At 40.4% G+C, this 15,998-nt stretch overlaps 1 protein-coding gene across 2 annotated transcripts in view; it reads right to left on the reverse strand.

The window, feature by feature from the left end:
• PYGL (glycogen phosphorylase L) overlaps window positions 1–15,998 on the reverse strand; it is a 63,077-nt gene that overhangs the window by 35,669 nt on the left and 11,410 nt on the right. For both annotated transcript variants that reach the window (XM_070749281.1, XM_070749288.1), the window contains exons 3-7: window positions 15,011–15,112; window positions 9,124–9,202; window positions 7,535–7,638; window positions 1,658–1,789; window positions 322–433 (exon numbers count right to left, since the gene is read on the reverse strand). In XM_070749281.1, the coding sequence (XP_070605382.1) occupies window positions 322–433; window positions 1,658–1,789; window positions 7,535–7,638; window positions 9,124–9,202; window positions 15,011–15,112 (529 nt within the window). The remainder of the gene's footprint in view (window positions 1–321; window positions 434–1,657; window positions 1,790–7,534; window positions 7,639–9,123; window positions 9,203–15,010; window positions 15,113–15,998) is intronic.

Raw genomic sequence — 15,998 nt, forward strand, 5'->3', positions numbered from 1 at the left:
GGTGCAAAAAAGGTTGGGGACCTCTGTAGTAAAGCTAAATCATTTACCATATTACAGACGCCTCCAGGAATATCAACTTAATACAAATTAACCATTCAATTGATGCTTTTTAAACAAATGCTGTAGACATGAGCTCTTCCATTCTTCCATCATTGTTTTCCAATGGGGGAAACTACCTTCAGACTTTGGTAGTGTGATCAAAGTGGGCCTTAGTGGCTTGCAAAACGTAGGTCTGCCTACGTCTGAAGAGAACAATTTTGTCTCACAATTCCTCCAGGCACAGAACGAAGAAGAAAGAAGCCCGCCATTGACGATACTTACAGTCACGGAGGTTAAAGTCATTGGGCGCTCGAGCAGACCAGAGTCTCATTGTGTTAACAGTGTTGTTCATATAACCAGGAATGGGAGTATCGTAGGGTAAAGCCAAAACAACCTAAAGACAGAGATTGCACCATTTATTTTGGGATAAAAGTTATTTTTTATTTTAAAAAAAGAAAAAAGAAAAATTGTCTTCCACAAAGACAGCCCCCGGTGCCAAAAAGAATGGGGACCATTGTTCTAAGCTACTTAAGCATTTTAATGAAAACAAAAGTGGTATATGGATTTTAAACAGAAACTTAGGTTTTGTGATACATTAAGATATTAATCTTATTTATACAAAGTATATGGCTCATCAGGCACGATGCTCCTCTGCAATCTGGCTACCGGTCAATGACTACTTCAGCTTCAACCGCAACAACACAAGAGCACACAACAGATTCAAACTTAATATTAACCGCTCCAAACTTGACTGTAAAAAATGTGACTTTAACAATTGAGTTGTCGAAGCGTGGAACTCATTACCGGACTCAATAGTGTCAACCCCTAACCCCCAACATTTCTCCCTTAGACTCTCCACGATTGACCTCTCCCTTCCCCCTAGGCTTATAGAATTTATACATGGTACGTTTGTTGGTATGATTGGTTTCTTAAATTGGGGTTTTTTAGATTACTTTTTTAATATTAGATTTGTTACATTGTTTTTTATTGTTGTTAGCCGCCCCGAGTCTTCGGAGAGGGGCGGCATACAAATCTATATAAACTGAAACTGAAACATAAGTGAACTAGTGTGCCTTTCGTCCCCTGTCCAATTGTCTTTCCTTTATCTCATATATCATATATATTTTCTTCCTTTCATATATCTTCTCCTCTATTTTTACATATTATCTTTATATATATGACTTCATGTCTATTCTCTTCCATATGTATTGTGTATTGGACAAATGAATTTAAAAAAAAAGAATTATCTGCTTAAGCTTGCCCAATGAAGCAATAGTAGTTAGTAGCAATAGCATAGCAATAGCATTTAGACTTATATACCGCTTCCTAGTGCTTTTGCAGCGCTCACTAAGCAGTTTACAGAGTCAGCATATATTGCCCCCAACATATCTGGGTCCTCATTTTATCCACCTTGGAAGGATGGAAGGCTGAGTCAACCTTGAGCCGGTGGTGAGATTTGAACTGCTGAACTACAGCTCACAGTTAGCTGAAGTAGCCTGCAGTGCTGCACTCTGAACCACCCCAGCTCACTGTTCCCCGGTTGCAGGGAACACCTGAAACTCTCCCGCCCCACAACTATCATGACTGAAATGTGCTTCCCTTCTCCAAGAGACATTACCTGAGTATCCACCCATCTCGCACCCGTCTTTGTATTCTCCACTCTTCCGTAAAAATGAATAGGAAGCATGTACTCCGGACGAGCCTTCTCCCAGGGGTTTCCATGTCTTAGCCAGTCATCGGCTTCTTCCACCTGCAACGAGAAAAGGCCAAGCATTAGTAAGATACTTCAAGCTATACAGGACAAGGAGAAATTATTTATTTATTTATTTATTTATTTATTTATTTATTTATTTATATTTATTCATTCATTCATTCACTTACTTATTTACTTACTTATTTACTTATTTACATATTTACTTACTTACTTACTTATTTACTTACTTATTCATTCATTCATTCATTCATTCATTTACTTACTTATTTACTTATTTACGTATTTACTTACTTACTTACTTTTTCATTCATTAATTCATTAATTCATTAATTCATTCACTCACTCACTCACTCACTCACTCACTCACTCACTCACTCACTCATTTATTTGTTTGTTTGTTGAGTTGAAAGGGACCTTACAGGTCATCAAGTTCAACCCCCTGCTTGAGCAGGAAATCCTACAGCACTCCAGCCAAATGGCAGTCCAATCTCCCTTTGAAAATGTCCAAAGTTGGGGAGTTCACAACCTCCGCTGGCAGGCCGTTCCACTGGTTGATCGCTCTCACTATCAGGAAATTCTTCCTTATCTCCAGGTTGAAACTTTCCTTGGTCAGCTTCCAACCGTTGTTTCTCCTCTGACCCTCTGGTGCCCTGGAAAATAGTGTGCCCCCCTCCTCTCCATGGCAACTCTTTAAGTACCTGTATACAGCTATCATGTCCCCTCTAGCCCTTCTTTTTACTAGACTATCCATGCCCAGTTCCAGCTACCTTTCCTCGTATAGCCTGGTCTCTAGTCCCCTTATCATTTTAGTTGCTCTTTTCTGCACCCTTTCCAGAGTCTCTATATCTCTTTTGAAGTGTGGTGACCAGAACTGGATGCAATACTCCAGGTGTGGTCTGACCAGGGCTTTATAGAGTGGTATTATTACCTCTCTGGTCTTGGAGTGTATCCCCCTGTTCATGCAGCTTAGGATTGTGTTGGCTTTTTTAGCCGGTGCAGCCGTATCATTTCATGGACATGATCAGGGATGGAACTCAGGGGTGGGTTGCTTCCAGCTTTACAACCAGTTCGCTGAGTGCATGCGTGCGCAGTTCCGAGGAAATAGAACTTCCGCATTGCAAACTAGACAAGGAGCAAGGAAAACAGCTGCAGAGCAGCAATTCAATCTGCTTCCCTTGATCAGCTGGGCTTTGGAAGCAGAGATCAAGGTCAGTATAACTCAGGGATGGGTAGGTGGACCCACTTTCACAGACAGAGAACTGGTTTGCTCTTGGCTTAGAGTCGGAGCTGACGGTTCGGATGAACTGGTCCCAACTGGTAGCAACCCTCCATGGATGGAACTCTTATATGGAAAGCGCAAATTTCAATTTAAATCACTGGCTCTTTTAAACTCTCTTGAACAGCTAATTGGCACTCATTAGTTGAATATTGATGTACAAAGTTGAGAAAACTTTGTACATCAATACGTACAATATGTACAAAGGCATGCATAAGTGCACCACTGTGCCTACCGTCCTTGTCCCAGTGTCCTATTGTCCTCTTTTATTGTTACTTTTTACTTATGTTATGTTTATACGACTATAATACACTGCTCAAAAAAATAAAGGGAACACTTAAACAACAGAATATAACTCCAAGTAAATCAAACTTCTGTGAAATCAAACTGTCCACTTAGAAAGCAATACTGATTTACGATCAATTTCACATGCTGTTGTGCCCATTCAACTTTGTACAGAACAAAGTATTCAATGAGAATATTTCATTCACTCAGATCTAGGTTGTGTTATTTGAGTGTTTCCTTTATTTTTTTGAGCAGTGTAGTAGTTTATACTACTTATAAACTGTTTATACTACTTATACTACTACTATCCTATACATGTTTGAGTCCCAAGGAGGGTATGGCTAGCTGATGAGGCCAAAATAAGGCCGAAATAGATCTATCCTAGTCTCCCTTAATTTTCAAATTCACGTAACACATACAGAATATAGTTTGTCAGCTATTAATAAATTAACTGCCTTGGGAATGGCCCTGGGTTGGGCTGAGAGGCAAAAAAGGAGCTGTGATGTTCCTTCAATATACCAGGGTGATTCGACACAAAAATATGTAACCCTTCCCTGGTACAGAGCTGAAGGGATTGGATACTGTAGCCTAGAGGTGAATTCTCTGCCTTACAAGGCAAAGGTTGCAGGTTCAAGTCCTAGTGAGGGTATGGCTAGCTGATGAGGCCAAAATAAGGCCAAAATAGATCTATCCTAGTCTCCCTTAATTTTCAAATTCAGCCAAAACACGTGACACATATATAAATATACATAAATAAAAATATACATAAATAAAAATAAAAATGGAGTTTTCCTCTCCTTGCTTAAGAACAGATAATTTCATTTCTTCTTTACACTGAGAACCTCACTTCTGTACATTGATGATCCAACAGAACTTCCTGTCTGTTACCTGAAGAAAGTTGCCTCACTGAATCAAGAATTAGCCAATGCATGTTGCAACCTTTCACCCAACACCAGTGATGTACTTGTCAATTTATTGTCTACTTATTTTTTGTTAATCATTATCTTGATCCACCTCCCTTGAAGCCTTTGAAAGAAAGACAGAGCATAAATCTAACCATTTACAGGTTTCCCTCTCTTATTTGTAATCTAAGAATTCAAACTTTACTGTGAACGTTCACTCTTTTCTATATAGTTCTTTGAATAAATATATTCCTTAAATGAACAAAAGTAGAGCCGGAAATGAATTTGGCTGCAGTATGATGGCATCGACTGTATTGACTGTCCATCCTTGGCTCATGGAGGGCAGGGAGAAATTGTCCCCCTTATAATGCGTTCACAATTTGGGTGTCCTCCTAGACCCTCAGCTAAAATTGGACCAACATCTAACAGCTGTGGCTATGGGGACCTTTGCACGGGTTCATCTGGTGCATCAACACCACCGATCACACAACTACTCTCCAAAAAGACCTGAGTGGTCTAACACATGGCAACTCCAAATCTCAACTAGCAAATGCCTGTCCTACACATTGGGAAGAAGAATCTGAACTCCAAATACGAACTGAATAATCAAATTATCACAGATAATCCCCACTCGGTTAAAGACCTTAGTATACTAATAACAAAAGATTTAAGTGCCAAAGCCCATTGCAACAATATAAACCTAATCCTACCAGTGTTCCCTCTAATTTTTTTTTGGGGGGGGGCGGAAAAGTATAGTGTCTGAGCGGCAGTCCCTTTGGGACTGGGCGGCACAGAAATATTAAATAAATAAATAAACAAACAAACAAACAAACAACCCACCCTGTTTTGCCTCAGAGAATTTCAAAATAAAATACTGTACTGTGTGTCTATAACAGTGAGCTCATAATAGGGCAACTCTATCAATATCAAAATGCCACTTAAATAGTTGAGTTAGTTTCAAAATAGATTTTGATTTTCTTTCTCTCTTCCTTACTCCCATTCTTTTTCTTTCTCTTTTCCTTCCTCTCTTTTTTCTATCTGTTTCTCTCTCTTCCTCTCTTCCTCTCTCTCTCCTTCCCTCTCACTCTTTCCCTCTCGGCTTCTGGGCAAGTTTGGAAAACTCTGAGTTGATGATGATTTTTAAGTGAGCGATTGCTCACTGCTCAGCTTAGAGGGAACTATGAATCCTACGTAACTTCTGCTCTGGCAATCTCACACTACTTACAAAACTTTTGCCAGACCCATCCTCGAATATAGCTCATTTGTTTGGAACCCATATCGCATCTCATACATTAACACCCTTGAAAATGTCCAAAGATACTTCACCAGAAGACCGCTTCACTCCTCCACTCGAAATAGAATACCCTACAAGACTAGACTTTCAATCCTGGGCCTAGAAAGTTTAGAACTAAAACGCCTTAAACAAGATCTAAGTATTGCCCACAAGATCATATGCTGCAACGTCCTGCCTGTCGGAGAGTACTTCAGCTTCAACCACAACAACACAAGAGCACACAACAGATTTAAACTTAATATTAACCGCTCCAAACTTGACTGTAAAAAATATGACTTCACTAATGTAATGGAATGGAACTCATTACCGGACTTCATAGTGTCATCCCCAAACCCCCAACACTTTACCCTTAGATTATCTACGGTTGACCTATCCAGATTCCTAAGAGGTCAGTAAGGGGCGAGTACAAGTGCACTAGAGTGCCTTCCGTCCCCTGTCCTATTGCTCTCCTATATCTCCTATACCTTTCTTCTATTCCTATATCTCTTCTTCTATTCTTTCATTGATATGTTCTATTACCATATCTTCTTTTCTATTCTTTCTTAGATATATTTTACTATGAGTATCTCCTCTATAACCATCATCATGTATTTTACTATGTGTATATAGATATATACCCACTAAAACCCTCATTGTGTATTGGACAAAATACTGTAAATAAATAAATAAAAATAAATAAATAAATTGCAACCCTACTTGGATCAGGAGGCTCTCTGCACAGTCACTCATGCCCTTATCACCTCACATTTGGATTATTGCAACACACTCTACATGGGGCTACCCTTGAAGAGTGTCCAAAAACTACAATTGGTCCAGAATGCAGCCATGTGAGTGGTTGTGGGTACACTTAGGTACACTCACATTATACCAGTCCTCCACAAGCTGCACTGGCTCCCTATTGGCCTTCAGGCTAAATTCAAAGTGTTGGTTATTTCCTTACTGGTTCCCAGTGACCAGGAAGATCCCCAGAGCTGGTCTCCTGCAGGTCCTGTCAGCTAAACAGTGTCAGCAGGGGGGCCCATAGGGAAGGGCCTTCTCTGTGGCTGCCCTGGTTTTCTGGAACCAACTATGCCCTGAGATCCGGACTGTCCCCACTCTATTGACCTGCCGGAAAGCATTGAAGACCTGGCTTTTCTGGAAGGCTTGGGACCATTGATCGCGCAATTTTACGAGGTCCGGCCTTGAATTATATATTTGTATATGATTTTTTAAACTGGTTTTTTTCCTTCATCTTTTATGATGTTTTTAAATGTCTTCAAAGAGGAGCGGCGTACAAGTCTAATAAATAATAATAATTAAAAAAATTAATTTTATATCCTGTTGTAAGCTGCCCAGAGTCCTTCAGGAGTTACGGGCTACAAGAATGGTGGAAGGTCTTAAGCATCAAACGTATCAGGAAAGACTTAATGAACTCAATCTGTATAGTCTGGAGAACAGAAGAAAAAGGGGGGACATGATCGAAACATTTAAATATGTCAAAGGGTTAAATAAGGTTCAGGAGGGAAGTGTTTTTAATAGGAAAGTGAACACAAGAACAAGGGGACACAATCTGAAGTTAGTTGGGGGAAAGATCAAAAGCAACCTGAGAAAACATTATTTCACTGAAAGAGTAGTAGATGCTTGGAACAAACTTCCAGCAGACGTGGTAGATAAATCCACAGTAACTGAATTTAAACATGCCTGGGATAAACATATATCCATCCTAAGATAAAATACAGAAAATAGTATAAGGGCAGACTAGATGGACCATGAGGTCTTTTTCTGCTGTCAGACTTCTATGTTTCTATGTGGCACAGAAATACAATCAATCAATCAATCAATCAATCAATCAATCAATCAACAATCAATCAATCAATTAATCAATTAATCAAATAAACAAACAAATACATAAATAAATGAATGAATGAATGAATGAATAAATAAGTATTTCTGTAATCTTCAAGTGCCATAAAATAATAGCCTTCTTGTCCAGCACTTGGAGTTGGATGGGAACCACCTCCAATAGTTTAAGGCTTTGTAATTACCTGCCATCCTTCTCTGATCTTCTGATTGAAAATGCCATACTCGTAGCGTATCCCGTAACCGTAGGCTGCCAGCCCAAGAGTGGCCATTGAATCGAGGAAGCAGGCTATGGAAGGGAAACAAAATTGGGCTCAGCTCCTTGGGCAGCATCCACCACCACCATACCTCCACACCGGTTCATTCAACCAAGTGTTTAGGGAGAAATTGGGTCTAGGCCCTAGGGTGATTTAATGGGAGTGGGGAGAAATAAGCAATATAGGGGGATGTAGCAATTTCAATGCGGAGTCAAGCCCTTTGAGCAGGGGTCCCCAAACTTGGCAACTTTAAGACTTGTGGACTTCAACTCTCCGAATTGTGCTAATCAAAAAGTGGATAAAACTAAATCAAAAATGGGCAGGGCCAAGACAAATCTGAGAGCCAAAGAAAGAGGGGGGGGGGGAAGGAGGGAAGGAAGGAGGGTGGAAAGGATGGAGGGGGGCAGTGATGGGCTCCTATGGGTATGGTCAGGTACGCAGTACCGGTAGCAAAATTTGGAGCTCCACCCAACAGCACCCAATTTGTACTGAAAGATGTTGAAACAAAATGCATAAGCCACAGCCACAGTCACAGTGAGGTAGTAAAAATTTGGGTGGCCCATCACTGGAGGGGGGGGGAGGGAAGGAGAGAAAGAGAGAGGGGGCGAGTGATCATTACACATTTTATCCCTTCTTTCCAAAAGCATGACAATCGCTCAAATGGAATATTGTTTCCAAATTTGGATGACTAGTAATGAAGAAGGCATCATGGGAGTCATGAACCCCCAAAATGGCTTGCCTTGTCCATCCCTGCTGCAATCTTAATTCGACTTTAAAAGAAAAGCAAAAGTAGGCACAGGCGGTTGACAGGCCACTGCTACATAGAACAGAATAAAATAAGAATACAATAAGAATGGAAGGGAAGGGAAGGGAAGGGAAGAGCAGAGCAGAGCAGAGGAGAAGAGAAGAGAAGGGAAGAGAAGGGAAGAGAAGGGAAGAGAAGAGAAAAAGTTGGAAGGGACCTTGGATGTTTTCCACTCCAACCTCCTGTTTAGGCAGGAAACCATACACCACTTCAGATAAATGATTATCCAACATCTTCTTTAAAACTTCTAGTGTTGGAGCATTCACAACTTCTGGAGGCAAGCTGTTCCACTTATTAATTGTTCTAACTGTCAGGAAATTTCTCCTTAAGAATTGCTTCACTCCTTGATTAGTTTCCACCCAATGCTTCTTAATCTACCCTCAGGTGCTTTGGAGAATAGTTTGACTCTTTCTTCTTTGTGGCAACCCCTGAGATATTAGAACACTGCTATCCTGTCTCCCCTGGTCCTTCTTTCCATTAAAGTAGACATACCCAGTTCCTGCAACTGTTCTTCATATGTTTTAGCCTCTAGTCCCTGAATCATCTTTGTTGTTCTTCTCTGCACTTTTTCTACAGACTCAACATCTTTTCTGCATGGTGGCGACCAAAACTGAATGCAGTATTCCAAGTGTGGCCTTACCAAGGCCTTATAAAGTGATATTAACACTTCACATACTAGCAATGACGTGTATGCAAAGTAGGACCGCTTTACCTGCCAGCCTGCCAAGACCTCCATTGCCCAGACCAGCATCTTCTTCAATCTCTTCCAGCTCTTCTATGTCCAGCCCTAGCTAAAAAAACACACATACAAAGAGACAAATGAAATCCAACCAAAATTGTGCTCAGATGTAAAAGTCAAAGAGGGCTGGAAGATCTACTGTAAATACAGTATATATTTTTTTATTTATGTATTTATTTATTCAACTTCTATGCCGCCCAATCCCAAAAGACTATATGCAGTACACCGTACTAGTATAAATACAGTTTCAAAAATGGATAAATACAAATAACGAACATGAGAAAGGCTTTTTCCAATTGTCCAAGCTTGCTCAATTTTTCATAGCATCAGTTTCAGAGAGCTGCACAGTGGTTCTGAAGGTATTCACCACAGTTGGCCAGGTTTGAAATGGGAAAATGTTTGTAAGAGAAATGCAATTTTATTGTGGATTAATCAAATTTCTGCAAGGCAACATAGCTTAACTGCATGCATCACTTGCATATTTCTAAAGTTTTATTTTGAAACATTGCTTCACAAAGTGGTTCATTACAAATAACGGTATCACTCCAGAGGGCATTCAAGCAGAAAAAGAAATGAAATGTAGACTGGATTTAATTCTTCAACAGATCTACAAATAATGGGGACATCTGCAAAATCAAAAGAAGTGCTGAGAATTAATTAGGTTGATGATGAAAGAAGAACCACAGCATGGTGCCAATTTGCAACATATATTGCCCCATGTGAGCTAGGAAAAGTTGCCACTTAGAGAAAGTCAAGCTCATTTACCCTCAATTTAAAGAAAAGCAGCCATTTCCCCAGAAGGCCTTATTGCAGAATTACTCTATAAACCACAGTATCCTCTTTGGCTATTTGGTAACCAAAACAAGTTCTCATTAACTGACTGGGTGTGAACATGGGGGCATATTTTTCTTCTGGCTACCCTGAAGATGTGAAGAAAAAGAGAGGAAACCTGCATAGATTTCTTTTGCGTGGAATGTTGGATTCTACACATCAAGTGTAGCACAGAATTTTATTAATATTGATTGTTTCTTCATTGCTTGTTTGACCCCTATGACAATCGTTAAGTGTTGTACCACATGATTCTTGACAAATGTATCTTTTTCTTTTATGTACACTGAGAGCATATGCACCTAGACAAGTTCCTTGTGTGTCCAATCACACTTGGCCAATAAAATTCTATTCTATTCTGTTCTGTTCTGTTCTATTCTATTCCATTCTATTCTATTCTATTCAAGCATTCTAACAACGCCGTTATTAATAAACACATTCACATACAAGTTCACAGAAAACATAATACCTTTTACAGCAGTGGTGGATAATATTCCGATGGCCGCATTTACTGCTAACATTTTGGGGAGGCGGGAGAATATTTTTTGAAGAGTAATTTTTTTTAGAGAACTGAAAAGATCTTTGCTTTTTGTTTTAACTGTTTTCTATGCCTCATTCTAGAATTGACACTGGATTTCTCATTTGTTTCCCAAGTGAAAATGACAGGAAATTTTGCTAGCAGTTTTCAGTAATCATGGCTGGTGGCATCAGCGGGCCACAAAAAGAGGATCTAGAAGCCACATGCTAAGGAAACAGGATGCCCAACCCTGCCTTAGAATTAAGAGAGGCTCCAAGGCATGAAAAGTGATACAAATGGAAAATAAGTAAAGTGATACCTTGTCTTACAAACATAATTGGTTCCAGAACGAGGTTCTTAAGGTGAAAAGTTTGTAAGATGAAACAATGTTTCCCATAGGAATCAATGAAAAAAGCAATTAATGCATGCAAGCCCAAAATTCACCCCTTTTGCCAGCCGAAGCGCCAATTTTTGCGCTGCTGGGATTCCCCTGAGGGTCCCTTCCATGGGAAACCCCACCTCTGGACTTCTGTGTTTTTGCAATTCCCCTGCAGCATCACAAAAACACGGAAGTCCGGAGGTGAGGTTTCCCATGGAGGGGAGCCTCAGGGGAATCCCAGCAGCGCAAAAATGGGTGCTTCACTGGCAACGGAAGTCCAGAGGCGGGGCATCCCAGCAGCGGCAGTGGGTTTATAAGGTGAAAATAGTTTGTAAGAAGAGGCAAAAAAATATTAAACCCCGGGTTTGTATCTCAAAAAGTTTGTAAGACGAGGTGTTTGTAAGACGAGGTATCACTGTACCTCCCTCCCAAAATCCAGAACAGCCTTTGCTCCGATTTAAACCTCAATGCTCACGTGTGATTACATGTCCTGTGGCTAGCAGAATCCAGCTTTGATAGAAATTTTTGAAGAGGACACAATTCCAATCTAGGAAAGTTTGTTTGTTTGTTTGTTTGTTTGTTTGTTTATTTGTTTGTTTGTTTGTTTGATTTGATTTGTATGCCGCCCCTCTCCATAGACTATGATCTAGATTAGATCATAAGCAGGAAAACTATGGAGAAGTTATTATTGAATTTCAATCAATATCAGCCCTAGTTCGCAAGCTCACTAGTAAGAGATGATGGCAGGTACATTATCAGCAGAAAATGTCATATCTGAGTAGGGGTGGGAGGGCCTTCTCTGTGGCGGCTCCAACTTCCTGGAACCAGCTTCCCCTGGAGATGCGTACTGCCCCCTCCCTCCTGGTTTTCCAGAAAGCCTTAAAAACCCGGCACTGCCAACAGGCCTGGAGTCATTGAGCAACAGCATCTATCTCTGACCTACAGAGCACTGCACACCAAGACAACTAGACACAAGAACATTTTTTCCCGAACGCCATAACTCTACTAAACGAATAATTCCCTCAAACTTCTTACTAAGTCTGCATTTCTATTTCTAGTAGTTTTTTCTCACCATTCCTATCATCCTTTTCCTCCCATTTAGGACTGTATGATTGTAACGTGTTGCTTGTATGTATCCTTAAGATTTTTATCAATATTGTTTCTTCATTGCTTATTTGACCCCTATGACAATTATTAAGTGTTGTACCACATGTTTCTTGACAAATGTATCTTTTTCTTTTATGTACACTGAGAGCATATACACCAAGACAAATTCCTTGTGTGTCCAATCACACTTGGCCAATAAAATTCTATTCTATTCTATTCTATTCTATTTTCTATTCTATTCTATTCTACACTACTCCACTCCACTCCACTCCATTCCATTCTATTCTATTCTATTCTAATTGTATTCTCATCTCTTCTCTTCTATTTCTCTTCTCTTCTAATTCTCTTGTCTTCTCTTCTAGAATTGATGAATGTTTTATAGGGTTTTTAAAATTGTTTAATATTGTTTTTAATTTTGTTGCCCAGAATCCAACAGGAATTGGGTGCTTTATAAATGTAACAAATTAAATTATATCTCATAGGTATCCATCCATAGTTTCTTTTTAAAATCATAGCCAATTATATTAACTCAGAATCAAGCGAGACATAAAAGCCTTGGATCCTTGGTGGCTTCTTTATATCTCCTTGGACTTGATGGCTATATAAATATCTCCTGTAAGGGCTGGGAAGATGTTTTATTTTGCGACATAAAGATATAAAAGCGAGATGTGAAACTTAACAAACCTACATGTGAGTAATTCCTATTAACGTTTATCCCATATTCTTTTCTTTGCTATCATTTCTATGCTATTACGGTCTGGGCCGTGGTGGTGTAGTGGTTAGAATGCAATATCTCAGGCTAATTCTGCTGACTGCTGGCAGTTTGGCAGTTCGAATATCACTGGTTCAGAGTTGACCCAGCCTTCCATCCTTCCTCGGTGGGTAAAATGAAGGCCCAGATTGTTGGGGGAAATATGCTGATTCTGTAAACCGCTTAGAGCGGGCTGTAAAAGCACTATGAAGCAGTATATAAGTCTAAGTGCTATCAGTATTGCTATGCTATGTACAGGAACTAAGCTTGGAGCAGTCTATATTTGTTGTGGTTAGCTCTGGCCCCGCTCCTGCCCCAAGGGCTGTGGATGTGGGGGAGACATCCACATGCTGCAGGCCTGTTTTGCCCCCGGTGGAATCTGCTGATGAACGCTTCTCTGACCAAGAAGACATGAGTGACAGGGAGAAGGAGAGTGTGGCAGACAGCTCAGAAGGAGATCAATTATCTAGATCCTCCTTGGATTCAGAACAAGAGTTAATGATACAGCCACGCATGTGGAGAGCGATGCATAGGCAGCAACAACTGAGAGATTATTATCAAAGAAAATGAGGCCACCTGTGGTTGGGTGGGGCTGTGGTAATTGGTGAGGCTGCTATAAATAGCAGCCTGTGGGTTTGGCCATTGTGGAGGATTATCTGATCCTTGTGTTTCGTGCCTGCTTTGCTGACTTTGACCTTTGTGTGCTGATTTTTCCCCGCTTTGAAACTAAACCAGAGCAAAGTGTGTTTCACTTTGTGAAAGAAGAAGGACTGTGAATTGCCTCACAGCTGCAAGCTAAGTATCACAGAACTGATAAGGGACTTGTACAAATTACCAGTTTATTTGGAGACCAGTGCTCTTTGCTATACCAAAAGAGGGCTTGGTTTATTTGCATTTTCGGTATAAAGAACATTGTTTTGAATTTTCAAACGTGTGTGTGTCTGAAATTGTATCTGTGCATTTTTGGGAGGATTCCACCAGAGAGCTCGACAGAACAGTATTAAGTCTCTATTGTGCTAGTCTCAGTTTGCTATATCTCCATTATGTTATGTCTCTCTCCATGAGGTATCTGCAAGAAGTGTGCTTTCAACTTGCTGTAATGAAGAAAATATGGTACTGTAAATATTTTTGATAGGATTATAAAGAGGTTATTTGATTCAGCTAAAGGCAGTCAACTGTGAGAGCTTCTGATTTATTTTTCAATGGAGTAAAATCTCCGATGTATGCTGAGTCTGTAAAACCGCCTAGAGAGACCTGTAAACAGTATATAAGTCTAAGTGCTATTGCCATTACTATTATTATAATAATTTCTATACTCTGTATTACTTCTATTCCTCTACCTGGTATTAAGGGAGATGCAGATCAAATACAGCTGGAAAGTAGTTTAATTTAGTTTAGTTTAGTTTAGTTTACAATAATGATAATAATAATAATAATAATTTATTAGATTTGTATGCTGTCCCTCTCCGGAGACTGGAGCGATTTAGTTTAGTTTAGTTTAGTTTAGTTAAAAACATAGAAACATAGAAGATTGACAGCAGAAAAAGACCTCATGGTCCATCTAGTCTGCCCTTATACTATTTCCTGTGTTTTATCTTAGGATGGATCTATGTTTATCCCAGGCATGTTTAAATTCAGTTACTGTCGATTTACCAACCACGTCTGCTGGAAGTTTGTTCCAAGGATCTACTACTCTTTCAGTAAAATAATATTTCCTCACATTGCTTCTGATCTTTCCCCCAACTAACCTCAGATTGTGCCCCCTTGTTCTTGGGTTCACTTTCCTATTAAAAACACTTCCTTCCCTCCCTCCAGTTCAGTTTAGTTTATTGTCTTCACACCTCACACAATGAAATTAGATGCCATCTTGATCAATAGTGCTCAAGAAAACTTTACTTCACTATGTCCTCTAGCGAGACTGTAATCTAGTGTAACTGTAAGAGCTGTGGTGGCACAATAGTTAGAATGCAGTAGTGCAGGCTAACTCATTGCTCACTCCAGGAGTTTGATTCTCACCGGCTCAAGGCTGACTCAGCCTTCTATTTTCAAAGGTTGGTAAAATGAAGGGCCAGATTGTTGAGGGAAAAACACTGACTCTGTATAACCACTTAAAGAGGGCTGTAAAGCACTGTAGACAGGTATATAAATCTAAGTGCTATTGCAAACTGGAACAACCGTATCACCATCTCAACTAGACAGGTGTCAGAATAGGTAGCTTATCAGAGAGACTGTGACTTGCACCTTCAGAAGGACATGGCTAGCAGCTTTCTTTCTTTACCTGATAAATTGCCTCATCGCAGGCATTCTGTAGTCCTAGGTTGATCATGGTGTTTTGCAAGGTCCGGCCCATGTAAAATTCCAAGGAAAGGTAGTAGACTCTCTAGGAGAGAAAAAATCACAGTATATAATAAAATCTCACTCAGCCTGGGACTCCTGATTCCACGACTGCAATTCGTCCACATTTGGAGGACCCTAAAGAGAACCTCCTCCAACAAGCAAAACAAACCCACCATGGATGTCCATGTGCCGCCTCTATGTTGGTTGAGGCAGGCAGGATTCCCTTGAGTACCATTTGTTGGGGGTCAAGGGAAAGGGAGGGTTTTGCCTTCTCTTTCTGCTCAAGATCCCCATGGACAATTGGTGGGCCACTGTGTGACACAGAATGCTGGACTCGATGGGCTTTGGCCGGATTCAGCATGGCTCTTCTTAAGTTCTTACGTTCACCAATGGAACAATGCCTTGGAATGATCTCAGTCAATGGCACCCCAAAGAATTTAAGTCTTTGGAATGCAGAGCCCATATCAGGGTGTAAAAGCTCTTCAGGGACCAAGTTTCTAAGTTTCATTTGGCTACTGAGTGGCATGCTGGGGGTCTTCTTTAAAACAATAGTCTATATGGCTGAGACAATACCCATGTTTCCCCGAAAATAAGACAAGGTGTTATTTTCTTTTGACCGCTGAAAAAAATAGCCAGGGAAGTGATGGCGAACCTTTTTTCCCTTGGGTGCCGAAAGAGCATGGGTGTGCGCTATTGGCCATGCACGAGTGCCCACACCCATAATTCAAGGCCTGGGAAGGGTGAAAACAGTTTTCCCAAATCTCTGGAGGCCAGAAACGGCCTGTTTCCTAACTTCACGTGGGCCCAATAGGCTTGTGTTTTGCCCTCCCCATCTTCCAAAGGGTTTCCTGGAGCCAGGGAAGGATAAAACCACCCTCCTCTATTCCTCTGGAGGCTCTCTGGAAGCCAAAAACACCCTCCCGGAGCCT

Source organism: Erythrolamprus reginae, chromosome 1 (assembly GCF_031021105.1).
Source record: "Erythrolamprus reginae isolate rEryReg1 chromosome 1, rEryReg1.hap1, whole genome shotgun sequence".
NCBI lineage: Eukaryota > Metazoa > Chordata > Lepidosauria > Squamata > Dipsadidae > Erythrolamprus > Erythrolamprus reginae.